The sequence below is a fragment of the Sorex fumeus genome, unplaced genomic scaffold (genome assembly GCF_029834395.1).
Source record: "Sorex fumeus unplaced genomic scaffold, SorFum_2.1 ptg000072l, whole genome shotgun sequence".
Classification (NCBI taxonomy): Eukaryota; Metazoa; Chordata; class Mammalia; order Eulipotyphla; family Soricidae; genus Sorex; species Sorex fumeus.
Genome location: NW_026606129.1, coordinates 11,327,107 through 11,355,101, shown reverse-complemented (window position 1 = coordinate 11,355,101; position 27,995 = coordinate 11,327,107). Strand labels below are relative to the sequence as shown.

At 63.9% G+C, this 27,995-nt stretch overlaps 1 protein-coding gene across 1 annotated transcript in view; it reads left to right on the top strand.

Moving 5' to 3' along the window:
- SLC6A6 (solute carrier family 6 member 6) overlaps positions 1-27,379 on the top strand; it is a 62,389-nt gene extending 35,010 nt beyond the window's left edge. Inside the window, exons 3-15 of the mRNA XM_056129584.1 lie at positions 670-912; positions 1,782-1,916; positions 2,479-2,701; positions 8,875-9,007; positions 13,260-13,394; positions 14,317-14,420; positions 14,544-14,668; positions 17,019-17,131; positions 19,974-20,111; positions 22,039-22,141; positions 22,474-22,574; positions 24,351-24,521; positions 26,270-27,379. Coding sequence (XP_055985559.1) covers positions 684-912; positions 1,782-1,916; positions 2,479-2,701; positions 8,875-9,007; positions 13,260-13,394; positions 14,317-14,420; positions 14,544-14,668; positions 17,019-17,131; positions 19,974-20,111; positions 22,039-22,141; positions 22,474-22,574; positions 24,351-24,521; positions 26,270-26,419 — 1,860 coding nt within the window. The 5' untranslated portion in view covers positions 670-683 and the 3' untranslated portion in view covers positions 26,420-27,379. The remainder of the gene's footprint in view (positions 1-669; positions 913-1,781; positions 1,917-2,478; positions 2,702-8,874; positions 9,008-13,259; positions 13,395-14,316; positions 14,421-14,543; positions 14,669-17,018; positions 17,132-19,973; positions 20,112-22,038; positions 22,142-22,473; positions 22,575-24,350; positions 24,522-26,269) is intronic.
- Positions 27,380-27,995: the final 616 nt, after the last annotated feature.

The following is a 27,995-nucleotide window of genomic DNA, read 5'->3' as shown; positions in this document are numbered from 1 at the left end:
CGACGTGCCTTCACAGCGAGGGGGAAGGTGGTTGGGGGTCTTAATGACACGTGTCGAAATCTGGAAATAAGATCATTGGTGTTTAGTGCACACCCTGCAGTGCTCAGGGCTTAGCTCCTAGCCCAGCACTCAGGAATCGCGCCTGGCTCTGTGCTCAGGGAACACTCCTGGTGTGCTCGGGAGACCCTATGGGATGCCGGGGATCGAACCACCGTCAGCCGCGTGCAAGGCCAACGCCCTCCCCGCTGTCCTGCCTATTGCTCTGGTCCCTGCGCATCCCAAATTGGAAATGAGCTCTCTCCTTTCCGAGAACATGCCAGCTGGCTCTTGCAAAATGTCTCAGAATTGCCAGGGAGGGGGCGCCGCACGGTGTGGGAGGGGGTGAGGCCTGAGGTGGCGGCTTCGTGTGTGTGTGTGTGTGTGTGTGTGTGTGTGTGTGTGTGTGTGTGTGTGTATCTGCCCACGGGTACATTCTGGAAGACCCAGCTGGGGCACCCGGTGCTTCTGGGATTCCCAGGTGCCCCGTGGGGTGTGGTCACTGCCAGGGGGCAGGCGCGGGATCCCAGAGCCGGCCGCCAGCCTCAGCTCAGACCAGGAGAGGTGGCGTGGGGGCCACCGCCTGTCCCCCCACCCCCCGCGCACACACCGGCTCTGCTCTGGCCCCTGCAGATAGCGACGAGGACATGGCCACCAAGGAGAAGCTGCAATGTCTCAAGGACTTCCACAAGGACATCCTGAAACCGTCCCCGGGAAAGAGCCCCGGGACGCGGCCCGAGGACGAGGCGGAGGGGAAGCCCCCGCAGCGCGAGAAGTGGTCCAGCAAGATCGACTTTGTACTGTCTGTGGCCGGTGGCTTCGTGGGTTTGGGCAACGTTTGGCGTTTTCCGTACCTCTGCTACAAAAATGGTGGAGGTGAGCCTAGACACGCCTCCCCCCGCCCTGGGGTCAGAGAGGCAGGGTTGGCTAGCGCCAGGTGACCACTCTGTCCCCTGCCAACTCAACTCAGGCCCCGCCTGGGGTCCCCCTGGGCTTAGCCTGTTGGACCCGTGCCCTGTCCCAGCCCACCTCAGAGACAGACTGCAGGGAACTGGAAGTTGTTCAGCACCCCCCCGCCCCCCTGGGACTGCACTCAGACTCACTCGCCATGTGCTCAAGCATTTGTGAAGCCCATAGTGGACACCAGGCAGCCGCCATCACCCAGTTGCCTCCCACTACCCCCAGCTAGAGGGGTCCATCTCTGGCTTCTCAGCCCTGCGCCCGGCCTAGCCAGGTCCTTTCAGCTTCCTGGCCTGGGTGGGCTGGAGAAAGGCAGGTGGAGAAGGATTCCGGGAGGAGGCCTTTGAGGTGGACACGAGGCCGCGTAGTCTTGAGTCCCAGGAATGGGGGTGCAGGAAGTCAGGGCAGCTGAGCAAAGGCTCCAAGGCCTGGTGGACGTGGAGACGGTGGGAAGCTGCTCGGTCAAGATGTGTCCTCCGGGGGCTGGAGTGATAGCACAGCAGGGAGGGCGTTTGCCTTGCACGCGGCCGACCTGGGTTCAATTCCCAGCATCCCATAGGGTCCCGCTGAGCACCGCCAGGGGCAATTCCTGAGCGCAGAGCCAGGAGTAACCCCTGTGCATGGCCAGGTGTGACCCAAAAAGCAAAAAAAAAAAAAAAAGATGTGCCCTTCGGCCCAGTGGGCAGGACCCGGAGAATCTCCCTGGGTTCCGTGTCGGTCTCCTGCAGGTCCCCTGGGCCCGCCCGGCCACCGCCTGACCCTCCTCTGTTCCGCTTTCTTTGCAGGCGCCTTTCTCATACCGTATTTCATTTTCCTGTTTGGGGGCGGCCTGCCCGTGTTCTTCCTGGAGGTGGTCATCGGCCAGTACACCTCCGAAGGGGGCATCACCTGCTGGGAGAAGATCTGTCCCCTGTTCGCTGGTAAGTCCGGGCGTGGACAGGGCCCCCATGGAAACGGAAATGGAAGTTCACACACACACACACACACACACACACACGGACACTTGGCGCTGGGGCCCTCGCAGGCTGCCCCTGAGTGGGCAGCGCCGTTACTTTGACGGGCCGTCCTTGGCGGGGCTGGGAGGAGTCACTCTGGCACTGTCGGGCTGGGGGTGGGTGGACTGTCCACTCTGGCACCCACCTGAACCTGTCCCCCTGCCTGTCTAGCACCCAGCCACGCGTTCCTCCATCCTTTGGTGTAAGGACCCTCCCGTGTACCCGTCTACAGCCCAACCCTCGGCCCTGCGGCCGATTCTGCCCGTGTCCCCCCGGCCCATGATCTGTGTCCCCCTGCCCACTCACCGTCCACTCGTCCGTCTCTCCCTCCCGCACTCGCTCCCCCTCCACGCGCTGACCCAGCCGTCCACTCACCCCCCCCCCACTGGTCGGCCACGCCTGGAGGGGCCTCGCCCGCCTTCCGGCCATGCCCCCGGCCCCTCTCCCTCCTGAGACCCCCCTCTCCCCCCACTTTCCGCCCTCCCAGGCATCGGCTACGCGTCCATCGTGATCGTGTCCCTCCTGAACATCTACTACATCGTCATCCTGGCCTGGGCCACCTACTACCTGTTCCAGTCCTTCCAGTCTGAGCTGCCCTGGGCGCAGTGCAACCACAGCTGGAACACGCCGCACTGCCTGGAGGACACACTCCGCAGGAACAAGAGCTTATGGAGCAACAACTACACCTCGCCCGTCAGCGAGTTCTGGGAGTAAGTCAGGCCCGCCTGGCGCTGGACCCCGGGAGGCGGAGGGAGGGTGTTGGGGGCGGGGAAGTCTCCGCTGTGCCTCGGATGCGCGGACCCTGGTTCTGTGGCCCTTGGATGAGCTTGGCGTCGCTGTCCTTCCTGAGCCTCAGTTTCTCTAACTGCCGGGAGGGTGGTGGATGGTTCTCCTGCCCGTGGGTTTGGCGGGGAGCGTGGCCCCGAGCCGGGCCCCGGTGCTGGGTCGCCCGAGCAGGGTTGTGTGTGGGACAGGGAGCGCTCTGTGGGTTGACGGGCGTCTGGGAAGCAGGGATCAGTCAGTGCCAGGGGCCACTGGCCGAGGCCGTCTCTGCACCCGCTCGTCTGGGGCTTCAGCGTTCCACAAACAAAACCTGGGGAAACCCGCCGGCAGATGCGTCCCTCAGGGCCCCACTTGCCTTGGGTCGGTTCCGGGCGAATGCAGCTGTGAGCACGGGAGATGGGCCTTGGGGTGGACAGCCCTGGATGTGTCCCTGTGGACGGTCACAGAGAAAGATGGAGTGATGACTGCGAGGCAGCTGGCGTGCAGGAAACCTTCCTAGTCCTGCGCTTGGGTGGTCGTAGGGCCCCCCTTTCTCCACAGGCTTAGCGTGTGGGACACAGCCGGGAGGGCTGGGACTGGGGTGCTGTTAAGGACGGGTACCCCCAGCCCCCAGACCATCACAGTAGGACTCTCCTTTCCCTTTGAGTGGGGGCTCTGCTCCAGTCCTGGCTCAGGAGAGGCCTCCCTGGCGGTCCCCCCCACCCCAGACTTGGGGGCCACCAGGCCAGCCTAGGGGGACCTGTCCCTGGTGGCCTGCGGGCCCCAGGCCAGCTCGCTGCCCCTGGCACTGTGTGTGGACACGCTCTCTGCTTGCTGGTTGAGAGGCGCTGACTCAGACCTTTGTCCCCTGGCAGCTGAGTGTGACGGCCTCATGGGCCGCCCATTCCTCTCCCTGGCATGGGATGCAGCCACGGCCGACATCCTGCAGGACACAGTGCTCAGAGCCCAGGTCCCAAACCTCGCTGACTGCCACCCTGGCATGCCGGCCACCTCGCTCTTGACCTCCCCGAGCACCCCAGGAGCCGGGGCAGGGATGGGGGCAGGGTCACAGCAAGGTCACCCACCACCAGCTCCATCCGGTGATGCTGCCCAGGGTACAGTGTCAGGCAGGAACCTGGGGGACTCAAATGACCCCCTTTGGCAGCCCTGATGTCCTGCTGTTACAAAGGACGGTCCTCTCTGTGCCTCTGTTACCCTCCCTGTCGCCTTAGGCCTGGGGGGTCAGAGGTGACAGGCCTCCCGTTCCCTCCCCTCCTCACCAGCCTGGGTCCTGGCCTGGACCCTCCTGGTGGATGCTTCCGTTAGCTGGGCCCCCGCTCGCTCCCTCTCCTGGCTCTGCTGTCTCAAGGACAAGGTTTGCCTTTGGAGATGATGAACTTGGTTCTCCCTGCACCTTTGCCAGCGAGAAAGACCCTCTTTCTCTGACCTCATCCCCCTACCTGCAGGTGGAGAAGGGGCCCTGGAGCTGGGCTTTGCGGGATGCGTAGGAGCTCTCGGGGTCGAGCAGGAGAGGAAAAGACAATGTGGACAGAAGGGTGGGGTGTGCGGAGGGGTGGCTTTCGGGGAGGGTGTGGGGGAGTCGCCAATGAGGGGGTGCAGGGGGGAAGGCCCTCGAGGCCCATGTCGGGATTTCATTCTCCAGGGACGGGGACCATGAAGGGTTGCGGAGACTGAGTTGATGAATGTGGAGGGAGCGTCCTGCGGGGAGAGGCCCAGAGATGGATGGGTACGAGCACCTGCTGTATGCGGGTACTGCATGCCTGCTGTATGCTGGTACTGAGCGCCTACTGTATGCGGGTACTGAGTGCCTGCTGTATGCAGAGGCTCAGCACAGCCATCAGTCGGCCTGGATCCTTAGCAGTGACCTGCCCTGTGATGCTGGAGGCAGGTTTCTTGGCACGTGATTGAGGGGTGGCCCCTGGTCCCCGTGGTTCCTGTGGGCTGCGGGCAAGTGAGGACTCTCACAGGCCAGACCCGCGTCCCCGGGACAGAGCCCAGCCCTGCCCATTGTTGGCGTGCCCTTGTCCCGCCTGCAGCTGACCTGCGGTCCTGCTGGCCCCGCCCTGTCGCTGCCCGTCCCTGTCTCCACCCGGTGTCCTCACCGTCCCCGCCCTGTGCCTGCTCTGTCGGCTCACGGTCCCTTTCCTGTCCCTGCCCCCTCCCTGTCGCTGCCCCGTTCCCACGCTGTCCCTGTCTGCCCCGTCCTGTCCCCTTGCTGTCCCTGACCCCTCACTGCCCCTGCCCCCCTCCGCTATCCCTGGGCTGTTCCAGGCTTCCCTACAGCCCAGCTCCCACCCCGTGGGCCGAGGAGGCAGGAGAGTGCAGTGGGCAGCGCTCTTGCTTCTGGCTCCTTCTCGCCCAGCTGCATGGCCTGGGTCCCTCCTCTCCCCCTCAGACCTCAGGGACCACCTGGATGTCCCCTCACGGCCCCCTATGGGCCCGGGGGAAGACTGGGACGTGTTGAGGGCAAAGCCCCTTCCCGGGGTGGCCCCTGAGGACCAGAGAGACCCAGTGACATGCCTGAGGCGGCGGAGCACCTCCGAGTCGCCACACTGCCCAGTCCTAACGCCTTGCCTGTGTGCCCCCGGCTACCCCCCCTCCCACCCACTCCTTGTCTGTCCCCACCAGCCACTGCCGCCCCCACTCTCAGGTCACGCCTGGGGGCTTCCGGGGGCCCCATCTGCAGCCCCAGAGCCCCCTTCCTAGCGGGCCCCACCGAGACGTCTCGTGGGTCCTGGAAGGGCCCGCGGGCGCAAAGCCACCTCCCAAGCTGGCTCCCTCCTGAGCCCGCAGACGTTCTAGGAAAAAGGACTCGAGGCCTCAGCCCCCACCCACACCCGGCCCCCGGCCCCCCAGTTCCTGCTCTGGGGTCACCTCTGGCCCGCCGCGGGCCCCACTTCCCCCGGCCCTGGAGGACGGGCGGGGCGGGCTGAGGCTGGAGCCAGGCCTTCCTCGGGAGCCCCCTGGGAGCCCGGCACGTATCATTAGACTTTATTAGAATCAAAGAAGTGAGTCATATTTGCAAACAAGCCCGGCTGCCAATCTCCCCCTGCAGCTGTCGGAAGGGGGAGGTGCGGCCGAGGGCTGTGCGGGCCCCAGGCGCGGGGCGGACGCGCTTTTATAATTGTTGCTCGGTCGCTCTCCAGGGAAGCGCCGAGGCCAATAAATGGCTGGCCGGCGGTCAAAAGGAAACGATTCGGCCCACTCGAGGACGTATTTACATCGCTGAGTGCCGGCCGGACAGACGGCAGCGGGGCGGCCGGCTCCAGACAGGGCCCCGCGATCCTTTTTCGGATCCCACCCTGGAATGAATCATGACTATTCTTGGACAAGAATGCCGCTCACCTCTGGGCCTCCGTGCGACGCCGGGCAGCCTGGGAGGGAGGCGGGCGCCCTCAGGAAGGGCCGTGCCACTGCAGCTCTCGGGGCTCCGGTCCCCCGAGGCGGCACTGGGCAGGAGCAGCCAGGCCCGGCGTGGCTTTATTTATCGATTCCTTTTTTTAATTCGTATTTAAAAATAAAAATCTGAGTGGTTTCAGAGGAATCCCTGCACCTCCCTGAGCCTCAGTTTACCCATCTGTCAGGTGGGGCTGATTATAGCGTCTGATCCATCCGCAGCTGCCAAGTCCCCCTGTGCTCCCGGCAGGGTTCTGGGTCGGGTAGTGGCTTCTAGAGGGACTGTCCCTGCACTTGTCCAGTCCAGGCGTAGGTAGGTCAAACTGACCGTGAACGCCACGGGAACCGGGAAGCAAGAAAAACGGATGAAAAATAAGCCGTGGACAGGGAGGGTTGGGGAAGTTTCCCACGGGGGGGGGGGGGCGGGGGCAGGAAGTGCAGCCTGACAAAGTAGCCCTTAAACAGACCATGGGGGGGGTCGGGGGTAGGCACTCGGGTCCTGGGGGCCTCGGGGAAAGGCAGACCCCAGGTTCCAAGGCCGTGGGGGAGAGATCGGCCGGCAGAGCCCAGGAGAGGGGCCGTGTGCTCTGTCGTCCTCCGCTCTGCCTCTGGGCCCCGCTGTGTCAGGAGTCGCCACCCCACTTCCTTACAGGCTGGGTCGTTGCTAGGGCAGGTCAGGGGTCGTGGCTGGTAGGTGGGAGGGGCACGAGGCCATCTGGGCGGGGGTGGGTGGGCTGGGGGGCTCAGCTGGTTCCTGGTATAAGAGTGAGGCAGGAACCGGCCTTGGTGGTGGCGGTACAGGAGGGCGTGCAGATTGGGGGTCGCATGGGGGTCTCCAGGGGCTGGTCGGAGGCCCAGAGGCCTTCCTGGGGGGCACCACGCCCCACACTGGGAGCCAGCACTGGCCCTGCGGCAGGAAGAGCCGTGCAGATCCCAGGCGGGGGTGCCACCCGTCTCTCCAGGCTGTGGTCATGCCGCCGACTTGGGGATGCAGTGTCCGTGTGTGCAAGGCCCGTCACAGACCTTCCCAGAGCTGGGGCTGAGCCACATCCTGCTGGGAGATGCGCTTCAGAGACAAGAGGGAAGGAGGGGTGGGGGCCCGCCCGCCGTTCCCCTCCAGAAGGCCCTTCCCCAGAGCGCCAGGGCACCAGCGTCCTCTGCATCCTACCCAGAATAGGCCTGCGTGTCTTTGGCCCACAGGCCCCTCCCTGGCACCCAGCAGGTGTCCTTCACATGCCCAGGGCAACTCCCGGGCTGGGTGCACCACCGCCCCCACGACAGCTGCCTCGCTGGCTCCTGGGACAGCATCCCAAGGGGGCATCGGTGTGAGAGGACCAGCAGGGCTCACGGCTGGTCTCAAGGAAAGGACCTGGGGCAGCAGGGCTTGGGATCGGCTGGCATGGGGGCTCCGTACCCTCCTCCCTGGAGTGAAGGCTCTGCCGCCCGGTGGTCCCTGGCCACTCTTGTAGGGGGCTTGGGAACCACACACTGACCTCGGTGCAGACAAATCCACGGCTGTGAGCAGCGGCGGGGCGGAGGACAGCTGTTGTCACTGCCCAGCAGAAGCTCCTGAGGTACACATGGGGCTGGTCTGCAGCCCCTGGGGCGAGGCAGCTGAGCTCTCCTGGCAGGTGCTAACTGTGCCCCTACTGTGTGTGGGCGGGCATTGCGCCCTACTGTGTGTGGGTGCTCACTGCGCCCTAATGTGTGAGGGTGCTCACTGCTCCCCTACTGTGTGTGGGCGGGTTTTGCACCTACTGTGTGTGGGGGCACATATTGCACCCTACTATGTGGTTCTGGTACCCCTGCTGTGTGGGGGTGCTCTCTGCACCCCTACTGTGTGTGGTTTGGTTCTTGGGCCAGGCGTGGCGGCAGTGAGCAGCTCACCGGCCCTCTGGCGAGCCTGCTGGTAACAGAATCGGGTTTGATCCAGGGGACGTTTCTCTGGGATCATAAATGGGATGAAACTGGCCCAGCCCATGGGTGTCCCCGGTACCCAACCACAGCTCATCACGTGTTCGCTGGGAGCTGGGGGATGGGCCGGGGGGGGGCGCTTGCAGATGAGGTAACGAGGAATAGTGTAATCATCGGCTCTCTCTCCCAAGAGGGAAGTTGGATTCTCCCAGGGGAGCACCAGTACTGTCCCTCAGCGGTCCCTGGGCAGTCCCTGTGCTGTGTAGGGTCCACAGTGGGGGGCATTCCTGACAAATGGGGACCCTGCCTGGGTATCGAGTCTCGCTGCCTCCCACCTGTGGTGGGGCCTTGTCCCCCAGTGTTCAAAAGAGCCTGTCCAGTCACAGATTCTGGCCCAAGAGCCCACGTCCACCTGATGAGGTTGTCAGGGTCCAGCCGGGCTGCACTCAGCCCTTGGCGTCTCACACTGTCCCTGTGACCTGCAGGGCTGTTGGGTGTACAGTGGACACGGGTGAGGGTTTTCTGAGAGCCAGTCTCGGGGGGACTCAGAACCCCGTGGACAGATGAGGCGTCACAGGCTCGGTCCAGGGCCAGGCTGGGTTGTGCCCCAGTCTCCCGGTCAGTCCCCACGGCTCTGGAGGGGGTTAGCCTGAGGCCGGTGGGGCTCCCACGGGGTATAGGCAGTGCCGGAATCTGCCTCGGAGCCCAGCCTGGTGTCAGGCCCGGCGGCCTGACCGTGTCCCCTGTGCCAGGCCCCGGCTCACTCCCGTGTTCGCCGGCTTGCTTGCAGACGCAACGTGCTCAGCCTGTCGTCCGGCATCGATGAAGTGGGCTCCCTGAAGTGGGACCTGGCACTCTGCCTGCTCTTCGTGTGGCTTATCTGTTTCTTCTGCATCTGGAAAGGCGTCAAATCCACGGGCAAGGTGAGTCAGTGCCTTCCCCGGCCTCCAGGGGGCGCCCCCCACCCCGGCTTCAGGTTCCCCTGGGGCAGCGATGGGCTGCCGGGTTCAGGGACGGGTTCCTATGTCAGGGACACCAGTGGCATGACTCGGAGTGGCCGGTCCCTGGCAGGGGTCACTGACTCTTCGCCCACAGCGTGGAGTCTGGCTTTGCCCTGAGCTGCCTTGTGGCAACGTCCGTCCCCAGAGGAGGCTGGACCCACAGACCTGGAGTTAGGGAGTCAGGGAGGGCCCCTGCCTGGGTCTCGCTGCGCAGGTCACCCAGCAGTTCTGTGAGTGTCCGGAGGCGCGACCTGGGGGCTGCTGGCTCGGAGTGCTGCCTGAGCCGTCGTCCCCGAGTCGCCACTCAGCTGGCCAGGGTGCTGTGGGTTCTTAGGGCACTGCTGAGCCCGGGCAGTCGCTGGCCCGTCACCAGGAGAGGTGTGCGTGTGCGCTGCCGTGGAGGGCGTGCCACGTGACCAGCGGGTTAGCCGTGAGCGGAGGCTGGACTGATGCTGAAGTCGTTGGAGTTCAGTGAAGGCTGTAGCTTAACCGGGCGCTGCTATGGGTGCCCATCGCTGGTGCCGAACTGGTCTGTGGCCTGCCAAGGGGACAGCACTCAGGCATGGCAAGGCGTTAGGCCATGGCCGTGGCCGTTCCGTGCCCATCTGTGGTTCCCCCTACCCTCACTGATGGGGGGGTTGAAGCTTTAGGACAGGAAAACCTAGCAGGTGAGGTGGTCAGGAAGACCCTCTCTGCTCCCCCAGCTGCCCACGTCACTGCGTGTGCTTGCTGGGATCCCTGGGGCGCAGGGGATTCTGGGGTGAGCACCAGAACCCCCAGCCCGCAATTCTGAAAACTTAGCGCGGCAAAGAAGCAGGCCATGCCCGCACACCCGGGCTGAGGACAGGAGGCCACACCCAAGAAGGGGACCGGGCTATTCCGAGGCGCCCTGGGGCCACCGTGGCCCCTCCAGGTCACAGGCAGTGGGCCCTGGCCTCAGTTTCCTCGTTTAACAAGTTGTGTCTTGGCGGTGGCTGCAGTAACCGCGCTTGCCACCCGCCCCCATGAGCGGCAATGGCAGGAAGTCTGTAGTGTGGAAGATGCTTAACCTGTCCCCCAGGTCCTGGGCTCCTGCTGCCTGGCTGGCCTGGGGTAGGAACAGCCGGCCTGGTCAGCAAAACCAGCCTGGATCCCCTCAGACCCCTAAGCCCCCCGTTATTGGAGTAAACTGTGTGTGAGGCAAGGGGGCAGGCTGAAGGGGCCCTGGCAGGGGGCAGCTCGGGCCAGGGTATGGCCTTGCGGGGGCGCAGGGTAAAGCCAGGGATTCAGGGCTAAAACAGTCCAGCCGGGAGGGCACTGGCCTTGCCCGCGGCTAACCCAGGTTCGTCTCCAGCACCTCATGTGGCTCTCTGAGCCCCGCCAGGAGTCAGCCTGAGCACAGAGCCAGGAGGGAGCCCTGAGCACCACCTGGAGTGGCCCCAAGTCCGAAATAAATGAAAATAGAATGGGGGCCAGGTCAGACTCACCCAGAAGGGAATCTTGGGGCGACGTTCTGGGGATGTGAGTGGTTGAGGAACTGCCAGACCCAATTTCTGAGGCCCTCCCAGTCTGATGGCGGAGGCAGAGCCCTGACTCTGGGAGCAGGGGGCTCCTTTGGCAGGGAAGGTCCCCTTCCACCCCACCCGCCTCCTTGGGCTACTCCCACCCAGCCCCTAGGGGTAGGTGGGGTCCCCCAGACAAAGGCCAGCCCGGGCAGCCCCCACAAGCCACGACGCAGCTCTGTGGGCTTTTTTTTCACTGCCCACCGGCGCTGCCCGCCCCCCCCCCCCCCCACCTGCTGTGCCTCCCAGCCTGGCCAGAGAGCAGCTTGGGCCTGCTGCAGCGGGGAATGCCACCCTGCGTGGGGTGCAGGCAGGGGACCCATCCGGTCACTGTCTGAGTGTCACCTCGCTCCTCCGCTCCTCTTGGTCTGGGCTCCCGCCGATGGAAACAGAGAGGTTAACTGACCTGTCCGAGGACACACAGCCTGTGTTGGAAGCCATGCACCCCAGACCCTCTCCTGGCTGCCCTGCCCCCCGGTCCCTTCTCTTCCTGCACTCCCAGCCTCTCAGAGCACCTAGGGGTGTCGAGCCTGACCTCCACTTGGGAGGGACGAGTCCCCGGAGGCTGCCCCTGGGTAGCGGGGGTGGGGGCTGTCAGCTCGGCCTGGCTGAGGCTGACCCCAGGAGCTGCCCTGGCCCCCTCAAGCCTCAGTTTCCCCTGGTGTTGCATGAGTGAGCCGTGGCCCTCCATCCCCTGCTTCTGGGACGAGTGACCGTGCTGGCCAGGCCCGCACCCCCACAGAAGGCTCCGGGGCCCGGGCCCCATCCCTGGGGCAGCGCGCAGCTGTCCGCCTGCGTTTCCAGAGCAATGGGGCCATGCGGCTTCTGGGTCGAGGGCTCAGAGGAGCCACGGAGACTCGCCAGCAGGAGTGGAAAAATACCGCGGCCGTGGCGGGGCCTGCCGAGCCGCTGCCCGGGGCCACTGGCGCGCCTGGCACCAGCCGCTCCCCCGAGGCTCCCGGGGGAGTCACGGAAAAGTTGAGAGCCACGTTCTCAGGGGCTCGTCCACAGACCGAGGAACCTGCAAAACAAGGGGGGGGGGTTTCCAGCGAGGCCGGGGGCGGGGCATGCTCTGAGAGGGGTGCTGGCTGCGGGTAGGGGGGCGACCACCACGCCTACACACGCACACACATACGCGCACACACATGCACACACACCTACACACGCACACACACCATGCACACACACACACACAAACACACAACACACTCACACACACGCACATATACACACACACAGTGAAACTCTCTGTGGCCAAAGGCGCTGGACCAAGCTCTGGGCAGGGGACAGCTCCCTCCTGGGCCTCAGTTTCCCCCTCTGGGAGTGTAGGTGGTGGGCCCCACCTCTTCAGTGGCTGGAGGGGCACCAAGGTCCTGCCCCGGGTGTCCCCATGGGAGACTTCAGGGGGAGTCCAGCGTGTGGAGACCTGGAGGGTTGTCCCCCCATGCCCTGTGTCCCAGATGAAGTCTTGGACCCGGCCAGTGTTGGGGGCTTTGAAGTGGCCGCTCCGGGGGGCACCTGCTGCCAGCGCCCATTGTTTGAGTCCAGGCATGGCCGTGGTCCCGGTGGAGAGGCCACTCGCGGACACTTTGCCCTCAGGAAAGGAGGAGCCGCGGTTAGGCCTGTCCTGCTCCCTGGCTGCTTCCTGAGCTGCCCCATCCTGGCAAACAGGGAGGGTGGCGGGGGAAACTGAGGCCCAGGAGCACGGCTGTGGGGTGAGCAGGAGAGTGCTGCCGAGACCTGCCCAGGGTCCAGTGTGGGAGCGCACGGACAGATGGACGGGCACAGGCACAGACAGACACAAAGACCTGGGCATCTGGACAGCGACAGATGGATAGACCACAGACAGACACACAGACAGGCAGGCAAGGGAACCGAGGCAGCATGGGGCGTCCCAGCCCTCCCTTCACGCTGCCCGGCCCAGCCCCTCCATGCAGGGCCACCGGGAGCCGCTCCGGGCACGCAGTAAGTGCTTCATCCACAGGGGCTGGGCTGGTGGGCTGTGGGGCCAGGCCACCCTTCAGGGACCCCCAGTCCGGCCGTTCCTGTTCAGAGGGCTGGTGACCGCCCAGGATCCAGCCCCGTGGGGTCCCCGCAGAGCAGACGAGGTGCGGTACCCACCCTGGCATGGTGCCACCGGCCCTTCCGCCAGGCCCCTTATACTCCCTCCCCGACTCTGGGCACAGAGACCCTTTCTGGAAACTTCCTGCCCAGAAGGGAAGATGGAAAAATCCGCAGGAGAGGCTGGGCCCCAGCAGGCTCTGTGGAGATGCGCCCTGGGGATGGAGGGGAGGGGCAGGTGCCTCCTGGGTCCCCAGCACACACATGCCACGCGGCCCGGCCCCGTCTGGGACGCCCGTGGCCCAAGGAAGGACAGGTGCTGCCTGTCTCCTGTCCTTCCAGAAGCTTCCATGTGCTCCCAGCAAAGCCTGTGCCTGTGTCCACACAAGACCCCAAGCTGGCCCCAGGTGGTCTTGTGACTGGGGCCCAGAGAGGGTCAGCGCCTGTGTCAAGCTCACACAGCCAGAGTGACCCCCACCTGCCTCCCGTGCTGGGGCCAAGTCTGTGAGCACTGCGGGCCGAGTGGCCTCGCCACGCGCCTTCTGTCCTCTGACACACTCTCTCCCGCCCAGGTTGTCTACTTCACGGCCACCTTCCCGTTCGCCATGCTCCTGGTGCTGCTGGTCCGGGGCCTGACGCTGCCCGGCGCGGGCGCCGGCATCAAATTCTATCTCTACCCCGACATCACCCGCCTGAAGGACCCACAGGTACGGCGGGGCCGGGAGGGGTGGGGGAGCCCCGTGGGGGCTTCCTGGGTGCACGGCGCCAGCCGGGCCGTGGGTGCTGGTACTTTTCCACCGGGTGCCGCGCCGGGCTCGGGGCCTTCCCGGCTGGCTGTGTATCTTTGCTCGAGGAGGACCCCTGAGGCCACCAATTAGGGCGCCTCGTGCGGGCGCCCTGCCAGGTAAAGGGAGCAGAAACGGGCCTGCGGCCACCCGCCTCCCCGGGCTGGCTCTGCCCGGCACAGGGGGTGTCGCTGGGCTGGGCCTGCGGGTGGGATTCAGAGCCCGACCTGGGAATGCGACGGGCCAGTGAGTGTCTCCTTGGGGGCCGGGATAGGGGGGTTCTGGGTCGCTTGGTACAGACCCCCCCCGGGACTTGCCTCCTCCCGCTGTACTCCCTGGGCTTGGCCAGCAGTCCTGGACAGCTGGAGAGCAGCTTCCTGGGGAAGGTTCTGGAGAGTCGCTTTGTCTGCATAATCCACCAGGAATGCCCACCCCCCACCCCTTCCCAGGAGCTGCAGCGGCCCTGAGCCACCCGTGTCTGCCCGGGGCTGAAATCTGACCCATCAGCCCACAAAAGAGCTGTGTGGGGCTGGGCACTGGGGCCAGCTCGAGGTGGGAAACAGGAGCCCGGGGCATCCTGACTGGCCCCCCCTGCTGTGAGCCAGGGGCCAGCCGCACAATCCCAGCACTTTCGCCCCAACACCTCACACCTGGGGTCCTCTTCCCTCCCCTCCTGGGTTTCCTTGCAGCCCAGGATCCATCCCTGGCAGTGCCCTTGGAGGCCAGGGCAGGCTGGCCACCTGTGAGCACAGAGGCCAGAGTCCTTGCTGCCGCCTCCAGGAAGCCCGCCCTCATGGCCCCTTCTTTTCTCTCTCTCGCCTCTCCCGCCCCTGCCCCCCCCCAGGTCTGGATCGATGCTGGGACCCAAATCTTCTTCTCCTACGCCATCTGTCTGGGGGCCATGACCTCGCTGGGGAGCTACAACAAATACAAGTACAACTCGTACAGGCAAGTGTCGCGCCAGGGGGCCTGGTGCAGCTTAGAAATGATGATTAAAGAAAGAAAAAGAGTAGGGAGCCTGGCTTCCTTGTGTTGTGAATTAACTTGCTCCCTGACATATGTGTAACTTAGGGACTGTATGCTGCTGGGATGCCTGAACAGTGGTACCAGTTTTGTGTCTGGCTTCGCAATTTTTTCCATCCTGGGCTTCATGGCACAAGAGCAAGGGGTGGACATTGCTGATGTGGCTGAGTCAGGTACGGTGGTCTTGTGGCAGTGGTGGTGGGCACTGCCACCTAGTGTGTAAGCCGAGTACTGCAGGCATGAAGCCAGACCCCCCAGGGGGCTGGGGGGGGGACGAGCTTGGTTTCCGAAATGGACCCCCCCCCAACAAGATGTGCCCCCGAGTCTCAAAAGCGACATTTTAAAGACTTTTGTTCCAGTTTGGCCCAAGGGGCGGCAGAAACCACGGGGTTTGGGGGCTCTCGAGCGACTTTTGTGTGGTCTTCCCCCACCCCACCCTCCCCTTCCTTTCCCCGGGGAACTGCTGGTTTCAGCGACAGAAACCGCTTGCCATCTCGGGCCGGGGTCAGCACCCGCGGGCCACCTCGTCGCTGTCTCAGCTCTGGTTTCTGTGTGTCGCACTTGGCTCCCGATGCTCGCTCCAAGCGAATCGACCTCCTCCTCCTCCCCACCAATGGTTCGCTCGCTCACAGTGGGGCCAGGGAGAAGCACAGGGACCCCCGCGCCCCTCGGGGAGGGTCACCTGCCAACAGCGGAGGGGCCTTAAAGTGACAGGACCTGCTCCCAGGTTGCAGTGCTGGAGCACCAGCAGGAAGGTTCTGGAATCTGACACGGGAGGCCTTTCACCTCGAGGGCCTGAGGGCCTCGGAACAGCAGTGTCGTAGGAGCCACTGTTCTAGCATTTTCCACGGATGCTCTCAGCAGCTGCTTTGACGGCCCCCCTTACCCCCCCGCGTCTCCCCACCCTTCAGGGGGGCACCAGGGGGCTTGGAAGGCGTCCTTAGCGCACCCGATCCTCCCCCACGCCTCCCACCCAGTGGGGGGTCCTGGGACGGAGGACCGGGGCGGGGAGCACCCCTACAGGGTCGGGAGTCCCTGGAACTTCACCCCATAGAACCCCAGCTCTGGGGGTCTGGGGGACCGTGGCTGACAGATGGGGAGACCCGGGCTGGGCAGAGGCAGAGCTGGGGTCTTGGCAGGACCCCCATGACCTGCAGGACAGTGCCCCACTTCCCGCATGCCCAGTTAGAGCACGGGCCCCTGCCCTGGCTGTACAGCCGACCTTAGACACTGTCCCCGCCTTAGGGCGGGACAGTCGGGACCCAGGAGGTCTCTGGGAATAGCTGTGTCCTCCTGGGCATGGGCAGTGGGGATGGTGCAGAGGCTGGGATGCCCCTCGCCCCGCCTGTGCTGGCCGTCGGGGGCACCCGGGTACCGGGAACATTAGTGGCCGCATCCCCATTCCCGGTGACTTCCGTTCTCATCCTCCGCCTGTCCCCAAGGTTGTCGTTTACTCCAGGGTGGTCCTCCCTCTGACATGCGCACTTGGACCTCTTAACCCAGGACAGGGTCAGCGCGCCTGCTGGGGGCTGCGGGTATGGGGGCGTGTGGCCCTCTGCGGGGCCGGCCCTCGGTCACTGGGCACTTGGAAGGGAGTGAGGAAGGCCAGCCCAGGTGCAGGAATGAGCTTGGGGTCCCTGGTGGGCGGACGGGAGAGCGGAGAGTGGGCTGGGCCCCTTTTCCATCCATCTCACAGTTGACGGGATGCTGTTCCTCATGGGGTCAGGACCGAGAGGGGGAGACCCAATGTCCTGGGCCGCCTCGGGCCCTGCCCCCAGCTCTCTTGGGCTTCCCTGCCTGAGGTACAGAGGTTGGAGCTGGGGCCAGTGGTTCCCTCTGAACCAGAAGGGCTCCACCTGTTCCTGCTGTCATGCCAGAGACCCCGGGGTCTCGGGCTCTGGGCTCTGGGTTTGGTCTTGTCGTTGTTGGTTTTGTGCTTCTCACTTTGGTGGGGGGGAGGGGGGCTTTCGTGGCCTCTCGCCTCTCGGGCAGGAGAAGCCTCTGCCCCCAGCGCCCTCTGTAGGACCCGGCCACCCTCTGGCCTCCCAGGATGCCCCTTGGGAGTGACCGTGTCAGATAGGGAAACTGAGGCACAGGAAGGCCCATGGTGGGCTCAGTGGTCAGCGGCCAAGCTCTGGGCCCAGTGGGGCCTGTGGTCAGCCTTGGAGGTTGGGGCGGGGTCGTGTGCGTTGGTCTCCCTACTTCTCCCCGCTCACGAGGCCCTGGGCGGATGACCAGAACCTTCCCGCCTTGCTGGGGGTGCACTGGTGTGGGGTCCCGTCTCCCCGGGCCGGGGATCGAGGCCTGGCTCCGTTCCCAGCTGGGGTGCGTCTGATTCTGGGGTGTGGGGGGGCCGCTCTGCTGCCGCCCAGGAGACATGTGCTTAACCAGGGGGACCCCCCCCCCCTCCCGAGCCCCGGCGTGCAAGAGGCCTGGCCTCCCCCAGGGCAGAGCTCAGGCCCGTCTCCGCCCTGAGGCCCCTGTGTGACGGCCCCCCCTGCCCCCCGCTTCTCTTCCCTCTAGGTCCTGGCCTGGCCTTCATCGCCTACCCGAAAGCCGTGACCATGATGCCGCTGCCCACCTTCTGGTCCATCCTTTTTTTCATTATGCTTCTCTTGCTTGGACTGGATAGCCAGGTAGGCACGGGGCGGGCGTGGGGGGCTCTGCCCATGTGGGGGGACCCTGCCTACCACCTCCAGCCGCGGGACAGGGCGCCCCTTCCCCGAGGGCCAGCCTTGCCTCCCCTGGAGTCCCCGACGGGAATTAAGGGGACCAGAGCTGAGCCGGAGTGACAGCAGCCCAGAGCGACCCAGCAGCCCCAGAATTAATCCTGTGGGGCCACGACTCGGGGGCAGCTGTCCTGGGTGTGTAGTGTCTGCCAGAGGGAAGTGATCCCCCTAACTCGGTGCTTGGGGGCTGGGACCTTGCTCTGACCAGCCCTGAGCTCTGTGGGCCCCGATTTCCGGTCCCCACCCCAGTTCCTCTTCCCGGCATTTGCTGAGGGGCAGCGTGTGGCTTTGGGCTAACACGGCAGCCAGACTCACTCGCTCCCTCCTGAGCCTCAGTTTCCTCCTGGCCTCTCTGTAGTGCTGGGGGGCAAAGGGGAGACTCCTGGTTGGCCTCTCCAGACCGTGGTGTGGATGGACCCAGGCGGGGTGCAGGTGTCAACCCAGACACGGTGTGAGCTGGCCTGCTCACCCCCGGGGACCGTGGCCAAGTTCAGACTGAGGGTCGGGTGCTGGGGGTCTGGATTTTTGTTTGTCTGTTTTGGGGGGGTTCACACCCAGCAGTGCTCAGGGATGACGCCTGGCTCTGCTCCAGGGCTCGGGGACCACGTGCCGGGAAGTCCTCTGGGCTGTCGCTCTGGAACGAGCCTCTGCCCCTTCCTCGTGCTCGTCTGTTCAGCAGCAGGGGAGCCCCGTGATCTCCGCGTCCACCCCGGGGGCCTCACCTCCCGGCCAATGTCCAGGGTGCGGCCAGCTGGACCGGAACCGGGTGGACGGGTGGGAATGGCTCTCAGAAGGTCAGGCCGAGAGGAGCCAGCGGGGTCAAGAGCCGCAGAGGAGTTGGCAGGCGAGGGGCCCATTAGCCGGGAGGGGAATGAAAACATGTGGGAGGCCGAGAGCGGAGTCCCAGCGGCCGTCGGGGGCCCCCGAGCTCCTAAGGACTGGGTCGTGTCACTCTTCATTCCTCCTTAATGAGCCCGGCCTTCGGAGGCCCGAAGCAAACGGCCTTCTAACTCCTTCCAGAGAGCCAAGTGAAAGCAAAGAAACAAAAACAGAGAGTTAATAAATGATGAAGAATGACATCTCGGGCCCGGAATAGGCCTCTGGGGCTGTAGCACCGGCTTCGGGAGCTGGCCAGGGGGTTATTCATTAGGCTTCTGTCCGCAAGAGGCCAGGGGGAGGGGCCGTGGGGAGTGTCCCCTGAGCCGTGGGTTCCCACTCTGCCCGCAGCTCAGAGCAGTCGGTGGGGACCCTCGGGGACAGGGGAGGGTTTTGAGCTCGGAAGGGGAACGTCTGGGTCCTGCGGTCCTGGCCCAGCCTGCCCCCATCCTTGGCTTCTTTCCTGTGGGAGTGGGGTATACAGGGGACGGTCTGGGGGGGCTCCCTGGGGCCTGACTGCAGCCCGGCCTTCTGGGCTTGTGGGGTTGTCTGCAGGCCACTGACCATTTTACCTGACCATGTTACCTGGGGGAGCCGCACGGGCTGAGTCCCTGGGAGCCCCTTCCTGGTGGTGCTCGGGGAAGCAGGAGTCGAAGCCGGACGCTTTGGGGTGCCAGGAGCTTCTTCCCGTGCAGATGCAGACGCCCAGGTGCTTGTCTGGGGGCCCTCTCTGGGCTTTCGGGCCACTGTGCCCGTGTTTCGTGTGGGTGTCACCCACGTAGAAGCAGACATCTGCCCCCGAGTTGCCCACAGCTCACCCGTGCCAGCCCCCACGTACCCGACCCTGGTCCCTGTGACCGAAGGTTTGGGAACCTCCCGCAGGGCCCGCTCACGGCAGAGGCAGGCTTGCTCCGTATTGCAGGGGTGGAGCTGAGGTTCGGAGAAGCCCCTCACGGTCGCCTGGGCTGGGCCATGGCTCTCGGTGACCCCAGGCCTTAGCTCGGCTCCATTGTGGGGGCTACTTAGGTTCCTGACCCAGGGTCAGATGGTCACCCCCTTTTGTGGACCCCCCTTACTCCAGTCTGGATCGCCTCTCATTTCTGCCCACCAGGCCACGTTTCTCGCACTCCTACGGCTCACTCGGGGCAGCTCCGACCCCCCCACCCCCGCCCCCAGACAGCAGGGCGGCTTGCAGTTCCCCTGCCAGGGCTGCATGGCCGTGGCCGTTCACAAACCTCTCGGCCCCAGTTTCACTTCCAGAATGTGCAGTAGACATGTGCCACATTTGGGCCCCTTGGTCAGCGCTGGTTCCGTTGGTGACGGCTGTGACCACACGGAGCCTGGGCCACCCTTAAGGAAGTGGTGACCTCTATGCCACTGTGGCCCCGTGTCCAGGGTGGTTGGTGGGGTGGCAAGATTGGGGGGGGTCACCCGGAGCCTCAGTAGGAAGACAGGCCCTTCCCAGGAGGCCTTGGGAGCCGAGGAAGGGGCACTGGGACCACGGGCAGCAGCACACACGACCCCCCTGGCCCCCTGTGCCGAGAGCCTGGCGTGCAGGTGACAGCCAGGCGAGACCCCGAGGTGAAGGGGCTCAGAGGGACGGACAGACAGACATATCTTACATGTTGTGGGTATCATGGTTCGATCCCCAGTGCTACAAGAAAGGTCTCCTGGGCTCCTGAATCAGTGGGGAAACTGAGGCCCAGATGCGTGAAGACCGACGATGGCTCCAGCCAGGGTGCAGGGAGGGACCCTGATGAGGGGCAGAGACGGGCTGTGCTGGGCACAGACCCCCACCCACCCCGGTGCGGGGCCGGGGAGGCGGGGGAGGGTCTCGCGCCCGCCACTCACGCCCCTCCCCTCTCTCCCGCAGTTTGTTGAAGTCGAAGGACAGATCACGTCCTTGGTTGACCTTTACCCGTCCTTCCTAAGGAAGGGTTACCGTCGGGAAATCTTTATCGCCCTCATCTGTAGCGTCAGCTACCTGCTGGGGCTGATGATGGTGACGGAGGTAGGTGGCTTCCACGTGGCTTCCGCCCCAGCTCTGCTTCCTTGGAGGGTCCCCAGCTCCCAAGTCCTTCCCACTCAGGTGTGTCCAGCTCCCCATGGGCACCCAGCGGTGGCACCTGCTCCCCTCGGCCCCCTCCCCTGCACAGGTTGGCCTGGCAGGGGGGCTCGACTGAGCCCCTTGAACAAGCTGCTTGGCCCATGTATGCTCCTGACGTGGAGGGGACCTGACGTCCCGATAGCTTGGCCGCCCGTGTCTGTGGCAGGCCGTGAGGAGCACCTCCCAACCCACACTTTGATTTTTGTTTTGTTTTTCCTTTTTGGGTCACATCCGGCCATGCTCAGGGGTCTCTCCTGGCTCTGCACTCAGGAGTTACTCCTGGCGGTGCTCAGGGGGCCCTAGGGGATGCTGGGAACCGAACCTGGTCGGCGGCATGCAAGGCAAACGCCCTCCCCGCTGTGCTATCGCTCCAGCCCCATTAGTTTTAGCTATATTGGGGCTGGGGGCTTCCACAGAGTGCTCAGGGGCTCGGGGTCACTCCTGGTGACATTTCACCAACCAAGCCAACAGCTCCGTGCATGGGCTCCGCCCTGTTCGAGGGGGGGGGTTGAAGGGAGTGCAGTGAGGAGGGGCCGGGGGGTGAGCACTGTGTGGCCACAGGCCAAGGAGCCAACAGGGAGCCGGTGAGAGGAGCGGGTGGCGCCCCGCCCCCCAGGACCCGACTCTGGCCTCTCCCCAGAGTCCTCAGCAAAGGGTCACACTGGCGACCCGCTTCCGCCCTGCAGCCCACTGGTCTGACAGAAAACAAGCACTTTGAGGTGGGAGCAATAGCACAGCAGGGAGGGCGTTTGCCTTGCACGCAGTCGACCTGGGTTCGATTCCCAGCATCCCATATGCTCCCCCAAGCACTGCCAGGAGTAACGCCTGAACTCAGAGCCAGGAGTAACCCCTGAGTATCGCCAGGTGTGACCCAAGAAGAAGAAAAACTAAACAAGCGCTTTGCTGGAGGTGTCTGTCAGGACTACCCTCCCCCAGGTCCTCCCGTGAGCTGTGCCGCCTCTGCTGCCCTTGGGGCACGTGGCAGGGACCACGGGGCTCCTGTGAAGAGCTTCTCGGCCATTTTTCTTTCTGTGCTATGGCAGGTCACATTTTGCTGTTGTTTTTCTTGTTTGCTTGTATATATATTTTGGGGAGTGGGAAGGGGGCCCACAGGTAGTGATGCTCAGAGATTGCTCCTGCCTCTGCACTCAGGAGTCACTCCTGGCAGTGCTCAGGGATCCATGCGGGATGCCGGGGATTGAACCCAGGTCGGCTGTGTGCATAACAAGCGCCCTAACCACTGAACTATCTCTCTGGTCCTCTTGTCTATGTGTTTTGTTTTGTTTTGTTTGTTTTTTGGGTCACACCCGGCGACTCACAGGGGTTCCTCCTGGCTCTGCACTCAGGAATCACTCCTGGCGGTGCTCAGGGGACCATATGGGATGCTGGGAATTGAACCCAGGTCAGCCGCGTGCAAGGCAAACACCCTACCTGCTGTGCTATCGCTCCAGTCCCTTGTCTGTGTGTTTTAAACCTTGTTAGATATGGCATTGGGGCAGGCGGGGTTGGGGTGCTTGGAGGTCACACACACTAGTGCTCAGGGCTTATTCCTGACTCTGCTCAGAGATCACTCCCGGCAGGGTTTGGGGGACCATATGGGATGCCAGGGATCAAACTCAGGCTGGCCTTATACCAGGCAAGTGCACTACCCACTATACTATCACTCCAGACCCCCAAATTGGAATGTTGACCTACATCTGGTTTTCTGCCCATCTTCCTCTTGGGGGGGGGGGTGTCTGTTTCTTATTGACTGGCCAGTGCTCTTTGTATTTGAAGGGGATGTACTATGACCTGACTTATCACCGTCTCTCTCTTTCTCACTCCCCTACAGGGTGGCATGTATGTGTTTCAACTCTTTGACTACTATGCAGCTAGCGGTGTATGCCTTTTGTGGGTTGCATTCTTTGAATGTTTTGTTATTGCCTGGATCTATGGTAAGTGTCGGTCGCCTCCCATCCTCGCTCTGGGGTCTTTGTTTAGCTGCTTCAGGAAGTGAATCCCAGGGGGCCTTCCTCTGAGCCGAACACCAAGGCCTTCCCTCCCTGGACTCCTCCCCCCTGGATGCCCCTGTCCCCCACAAATGACCCCCATGCTGAGGCTGCGGGGCAGGAATTCCTTGTGTCCCTAGTTCCTGCTCGGGGGCCCAGGAAAGGCCCGTTTGTGGATTGGCCATGCCAGGGTCGGGGGTGTGGGTCTGAGAAGGGAGCGACACGGGCCTGGAGGAGGCCCCCGGGAGCCCGCCTCACCTCCGTTCCCGTTCCCGCAGGCACTGATAACTTCTATGACGGTATTGAAGACATGATCGGCTACCGGCCCGGGCCCTGGATGAAATACAGCTGGGCCGTGGTCACTCCGGTTCTCTGTGTTGTAAGTCCTCCTCTTCCTCTTCTCCGTGATTGCAGCTTGTCCCCTGTGACCCGTGCCTGCCACGCTGCCCACCCCGAGGTGCCTCTGTGGGAGGAGGAGTGAGAGCACGTTTGGGGAGGAGTGGGGAGCACATTATGGCAAGGTAGAGGAGCTGGCTGGGTCCATGCAGAGCTTTCAATGAGAAGAATGTGGGTCCGGCAGCGGCAAAGTTCAGGGGCGCCAGGCCAGAGCAGTGAACCATCCTCTAGGCCCCTCCAGAACTCTGGAGAACCTTCCGGATCTTTGATTAGGAAACCAGAGTCCTGGGCCTTGGGACGAGGTAGCTGATCTTGGGGGTGTTCAGCAGCTCCAGGGGCTGAAGCGATAGCACAGCAGAGAGGGCATTTGCCTTGCATGCCCGGGTTCGATCCCTAACATCCCATAGGGTCCCCTGAGCACCGCCAGGAGTAATTCCTGAGTGCAGAGCCAGGAGGAACCCCTGAGCATCGCCAGGTGTGGCCCAAAAAGGAAAAAGTTTCATGGCCCAGCACCTCCAGGCAGAGATACGCCCTGAAGCCCCCTTCCTCGCTGTCCATGTGCCCCTGTAGTCCCCCTATCAGTGTTGGCTCTCGAGGACACCCCCAGGGCCGGCTCCTGGTCGGCTGGAAGCAGGCCTGTGGGACATGCGGGTCCCCCGCCCTAAGGCCCCGGCCCTCCACGTAGGTCAGCACTGCCTTTTACTAACGCTTCACCTGGGCTCCATCCCCAGCATCCCCGCTGGTCCCCGGGCCCACAGGAGTCATGCCTGAGCACAGGGCCGAGAGTCAGCCTTGAGCACTGGCCCAAATCCCTGCAACAAAACCAAAAATTTTTCTAAAACCAGCGGGACTTTGTTGGGGGGGGAGGGGTGCCAACCTGGAGCGGGCAGAGCATTGTTGGGGGTCGCTGTGGTCACTTAGCAGGACTGTGAAGGGTGGAGGCCTCCCCACAGAGGCAGCCGCTGAGGTACAGGGCGAGGTTGCTACCCGGGATCCAGCCCTCACTGAGCCCCTGTCCCGCAGAGCCTGGGTTTCTTCCTCTCTCCGCTGAATTGCACAGGTCAGCAGTGAGCCGCTGTCCAGGCTGCAGTGAGGTGGCCCAGCCTCACCCACAGGGGCAGAAAAAGGGGTGTCGCTTGGCCTGGCTGACTCATGCCAGAGACCTAGTGCCTTCTCTGTGCCTTCTCTCCCCTCCCCTACTGTCCATTGGCTTTCCCTGACCGCCCCCCACTCCCTGCTCCAGAGCCTCCTGCCCCCCCCCCCAAGTTCTTTTCCCCTGGTGGATAACCCACACCTGGTCCGGGGATGCTGTTCCAGATGTTAAAGTTTGCCTAGAGGGACTGGAGTGATAGCACAGCAGGGAGGGCGTTTGCCTTGCACGCGGCTGACCCGGGTTCGATTCCCAGCGTCCCATATGGTCCTTGGAGCACCACCAGGAGTAACTCCTGAGTGCAGAGCCAGGAGTAACCCCTGAGCATCACCGGGGGTGGCCCAAAAAGGAAAAAATAAATAAAAGTTTGCCCAGAGGCCGAGCCCAGGCTGTCTGGCTGCCTCACATCTGGGACCCTTACACGGTCTTAGGGGTCCCCTCCCTGCCCGGGGCAGGAAAAGGAGTGACCAGCACATTCCCCACACCGGGTGGGGTAAGACGAGCACTGCAGCCCTCGCGGTCTCGGACCCTCTCGAACCCTCACCTCCCCCCTGCAGGGAGCACTTGGGCTGACCACCCCCTGACCACCCCCCCTCCTCCCCTCCACAGGGATGTTTCATCTTCTCTCTCGCCAAGTACGTGCCCCTGACCTACAACAAAGTGTACAAGTACCCGGACTGGGCCATCGGGCTGGGCTGGAGCCTGGCCCTGTCGTCCATGCTGTGTATCCCCCTGGTCATGGTCGTCCGCCTGCTGCAGACGGAGGGGCCGTTCCTCGTGGTGAGCGCGGGGGCCCCCGACAGTGCCCTCGGTGTGACTGGGGGTGATAGGAGTGCAGGGAGCGGAAGGGGACCCCCAGAAAGAGTGGGGAGCGGGAGGCACTTGGCTGGTCGAGAAGGACACGGGAGTGTCAAGGCCTTTGGCATCTGGGCCCAGCAGAGGGCCGGGGTGACGACGGGGTGTCTGGGGGCCCCCGGCTAGGGCTCTGCGCCCAGGGGGCCCACACACCTCGACTCTGCCCACAGTGGAGCTGGGGGGGCGTCCTGCCCTGGCAGCACCCCACAGCCCCCGAGGAACCCCCCAACAATGCTGGACATTCCAGGCCTGCCGGCGGCTGGGGCGCTTTCCAAGAAATCCTTTTCTTAGAATCTCCCTTAACCTTGGGGTTTGGGCCGGCTCCAGGACTCGGCTCAGGGCTTTGTTCTGGGCCGTTTTTATTGTTATTCTCTTAAAAATCTGGAGCCAGGATGTCCTGGGCCCGGCTTGCCCTGGGCTGGGCTGGGTGGGTTTCCGCAGTGGGGAAGGCCTGGAGGCGCTGGACGCAGCAGGAAGGAGGCCCGGGCCCGAGGGGCAGCTTGGAGCCTGGACGCCTGGGCGGCTCCTGCAGCGGGGGAGGCCCATTGTCTTCTCAGTGGACACCAGGGACCCGGCAGGAGTCAGCCCGACCCCTGCGCGGGCCTGGCCTTTGTTCAAATGCTGCCATTCTGGGCGCAGGCCTGCCCTCGCCCCTCCCTGGAACCTTCCAGAATGTCCCCGAGCCACCCAGAAGTGAAAAGATTTCCCGGAAACACAGCAGAGGGTCTGGGGGGGGGGGGGTGTCCCCTTTCCCAGCCCCCGTTCAGAGGTTTGGTCACAGCTTGGGGGAGGAAAGGATGGGAGGAGGGAGTCGCACCCCAACCTTTAGAACAGGCCAGATTGGACCTCGCAACTGCCCAGGGTCAGAACTGCTCGGTCCCTGCTGTGTGTCCCGGGAGCTGCCCACTGCCCTGGGCAGCAGGTGCCCAACCAGTGCCCCCCGCCCCCTGACCCACTGTACTGGCACTGTGGGCGCAGACGGGGCTCTGGCTATGGCTCAGTGGCCAGCAGTTTGCCAGGCACATGCCAGGCCCTGGGCTTGATGCTTGGTCACACAGAACAATCCAGACGGATTGAGCAAAGAGATGGAGCCTTCCGGGTGGCTTCCTGCCTGGCCCTTTAGGGCGATTTTTTCCAGGGAGGGAGGTTGGGAGGGGGGTCACGGTCACTGTTGCAGCCCCGAAGGGACTCTCCAAGCCAGTGGCCTCAAGGGGCTGTGTGGCCAGTGCCACCAAGGGGCTCAGGGAATGAAGCCCGCCGCTTCCCGGGGGCAACTCGGGAATGCGGGGTTGAAGCGAAGCCGTGTGGACCTGGGCGAACCCTCAGGGTCCTCCCGCTCACAGGGTTGTCCACTGGGTGGACAGAGCCCACCCAGGCAAGGCACAACTGTCCTACAGCCTTCGGACTCCTCGCTGGTCAGAAGGTTCAACCGAGACGCAAGGGATGGGAGGGAGATTGCACCCCTGGGGGCTCTGCCCGGGTGTCCCTGGGGCAGGGGGGACCTGTGAGAGTGGCAGGGGGAGGCCAGGGAGTGGTCAGCCCGGGGATGGCGCGGGCCACTGAAGGCCAGGACCCAGCTTTGGGGGATCACGGGGAGCCGGTCCAGGCCCTGACCAGGGAGGGTCCGAGAAGGCGGCGGACGCTCACGATGGCCCTGTCCCTTCCTCCCGCAGAGACTCAAGTACCTGCTGACCCCACGGGAGCCCAACCGCTGGGCAGTGGAGCAGGAGGGAGCCACGCCCTACGTGGGCTCCCACAAGACCCTGACCATGAACGGCACCCTCATGAAGCCCACCCACATCATCGTGGAGACCATGATGTGAACCCCCTCCCCCCCGCGCCCGGGGCTGCTTCCCCGCTGTTTACTAACATTAGATTCTCCTAGGACCAGGTTTACAGAGCTTTATATTTGCACTAGGATTTTTTTTTTTTAATTGTCACAGAAAATGTTACTGTGTGTATGTGTGTGGTATCGTGAGTATGTGTATTTTGTTTCCATTTGGGCAGGGGGAAATATTTTGTACAAAAACAAAATGAAACAAACAAACAAAAAGAAAAAAAAAAAACCACCTCCCACCCCACGGACCGGTGGTGTCCGACCCTGGGGGTGAGGCGGAGATTTGTACTGAATTAGATGTATTTTATGGGAACTCGGTCAAATTTTCTTTGTATTTTTTTTACCATAGGACTCTGTAGACACTTGGTTGTCATCACTTTGACCACTTGAATCAATCTCGCCAGCAATAGATCTCATTTTCAAAAGCAATTCTTCGGTGCTTGTATAGCTGGCAGAGGTCTGCCCCCCTAACCCCCGGCCCCCCACCAGCCCCCCGACAAAAAAAAATAGCACAGGGTAGAAATTTCCGGGGACAGCAGGGCCCGGCTGAAGGCGCGGCTCTTCCCAAACCCGGGGCGGGAGAAACTCGACCAGTGAAGAGGTCCCTGTCCGCCCCCGCAGGGCTGGAGATGGTCCTAGCCAAGGACATGCCAAAGTGGATAGGCGAACGCCGAGAAGCTGGCTTCGAAGTGTGTGCAGGAAACCCCCCACCCTTGGAGACGAGGGGCACTCGCGGGGGTGTCCAAGAGGGTGGGGGGTCATCCCACGACCCCCTTCCATCCCCCAGGGTGGCACAGGGTAATGAGCTTCTGGTCTTGTCCTGCCCAGGGTGCCCTCTGGGAGAACACCGGCCCCTCGGACCCTTTCCTCCTGGGCCATGCGTGGCACTCGGGGCCCTGCAGGCCGGTCCCCCCTCAGCGGCCTGGAGCATCTTCTTTAGAAGGTGCTCGAGGAGGGTGAGCAGTGGACCCCGGGGCTGGGGACCACCACAGGCTGCTCCTCTCCCCTCCCCTCTCCCTGACTCCCAGAGGCCAGGAAATTTCCGGCCAGCACTGGGTGAACACTTCCGCCCTCCCCCCCCCCACCCCCCCCCCACCCCCCCGTCCCCAGCCCAAGGTCGCCCAGTCTCCAAGCCAGTGAGCTCAGGAGCCTCCTTGGGGGCTGGTGGCATCTGCAATGTTGGGGGCAAGACCCCCTCCTGGGCTCCCCCAGCTCGGGTGCCGTGGCGGGTGCGGGATCGCCCTTTGTCTACCTGCGCTCTCACCTGTGTCAAACAAACAGCGCTGCAGCGGCAGGGGCAGGCCATCCAGAAAGGGTAGGATTGCTCGGGGGTGGGGGCTGGCACCCCAAAACCGGCTCGGCCGAGAGCCGTGGACAGAGCAGCCGCCCCCCCCGCGCCCAGCAGCCCAGCTCCGCGGATCCGGCCTCAGTTGCCAATCAACCAACCGTCCCTTCCAAGCTCAGAGGCGCCACGAAAACAAGACCCCGAAACCAGAAGGCGCTCAGGGCCCCTCGGGGGCTTGGAACGGGAAGTCCAGCCACGGGGCTCAGACCCGGGGCTC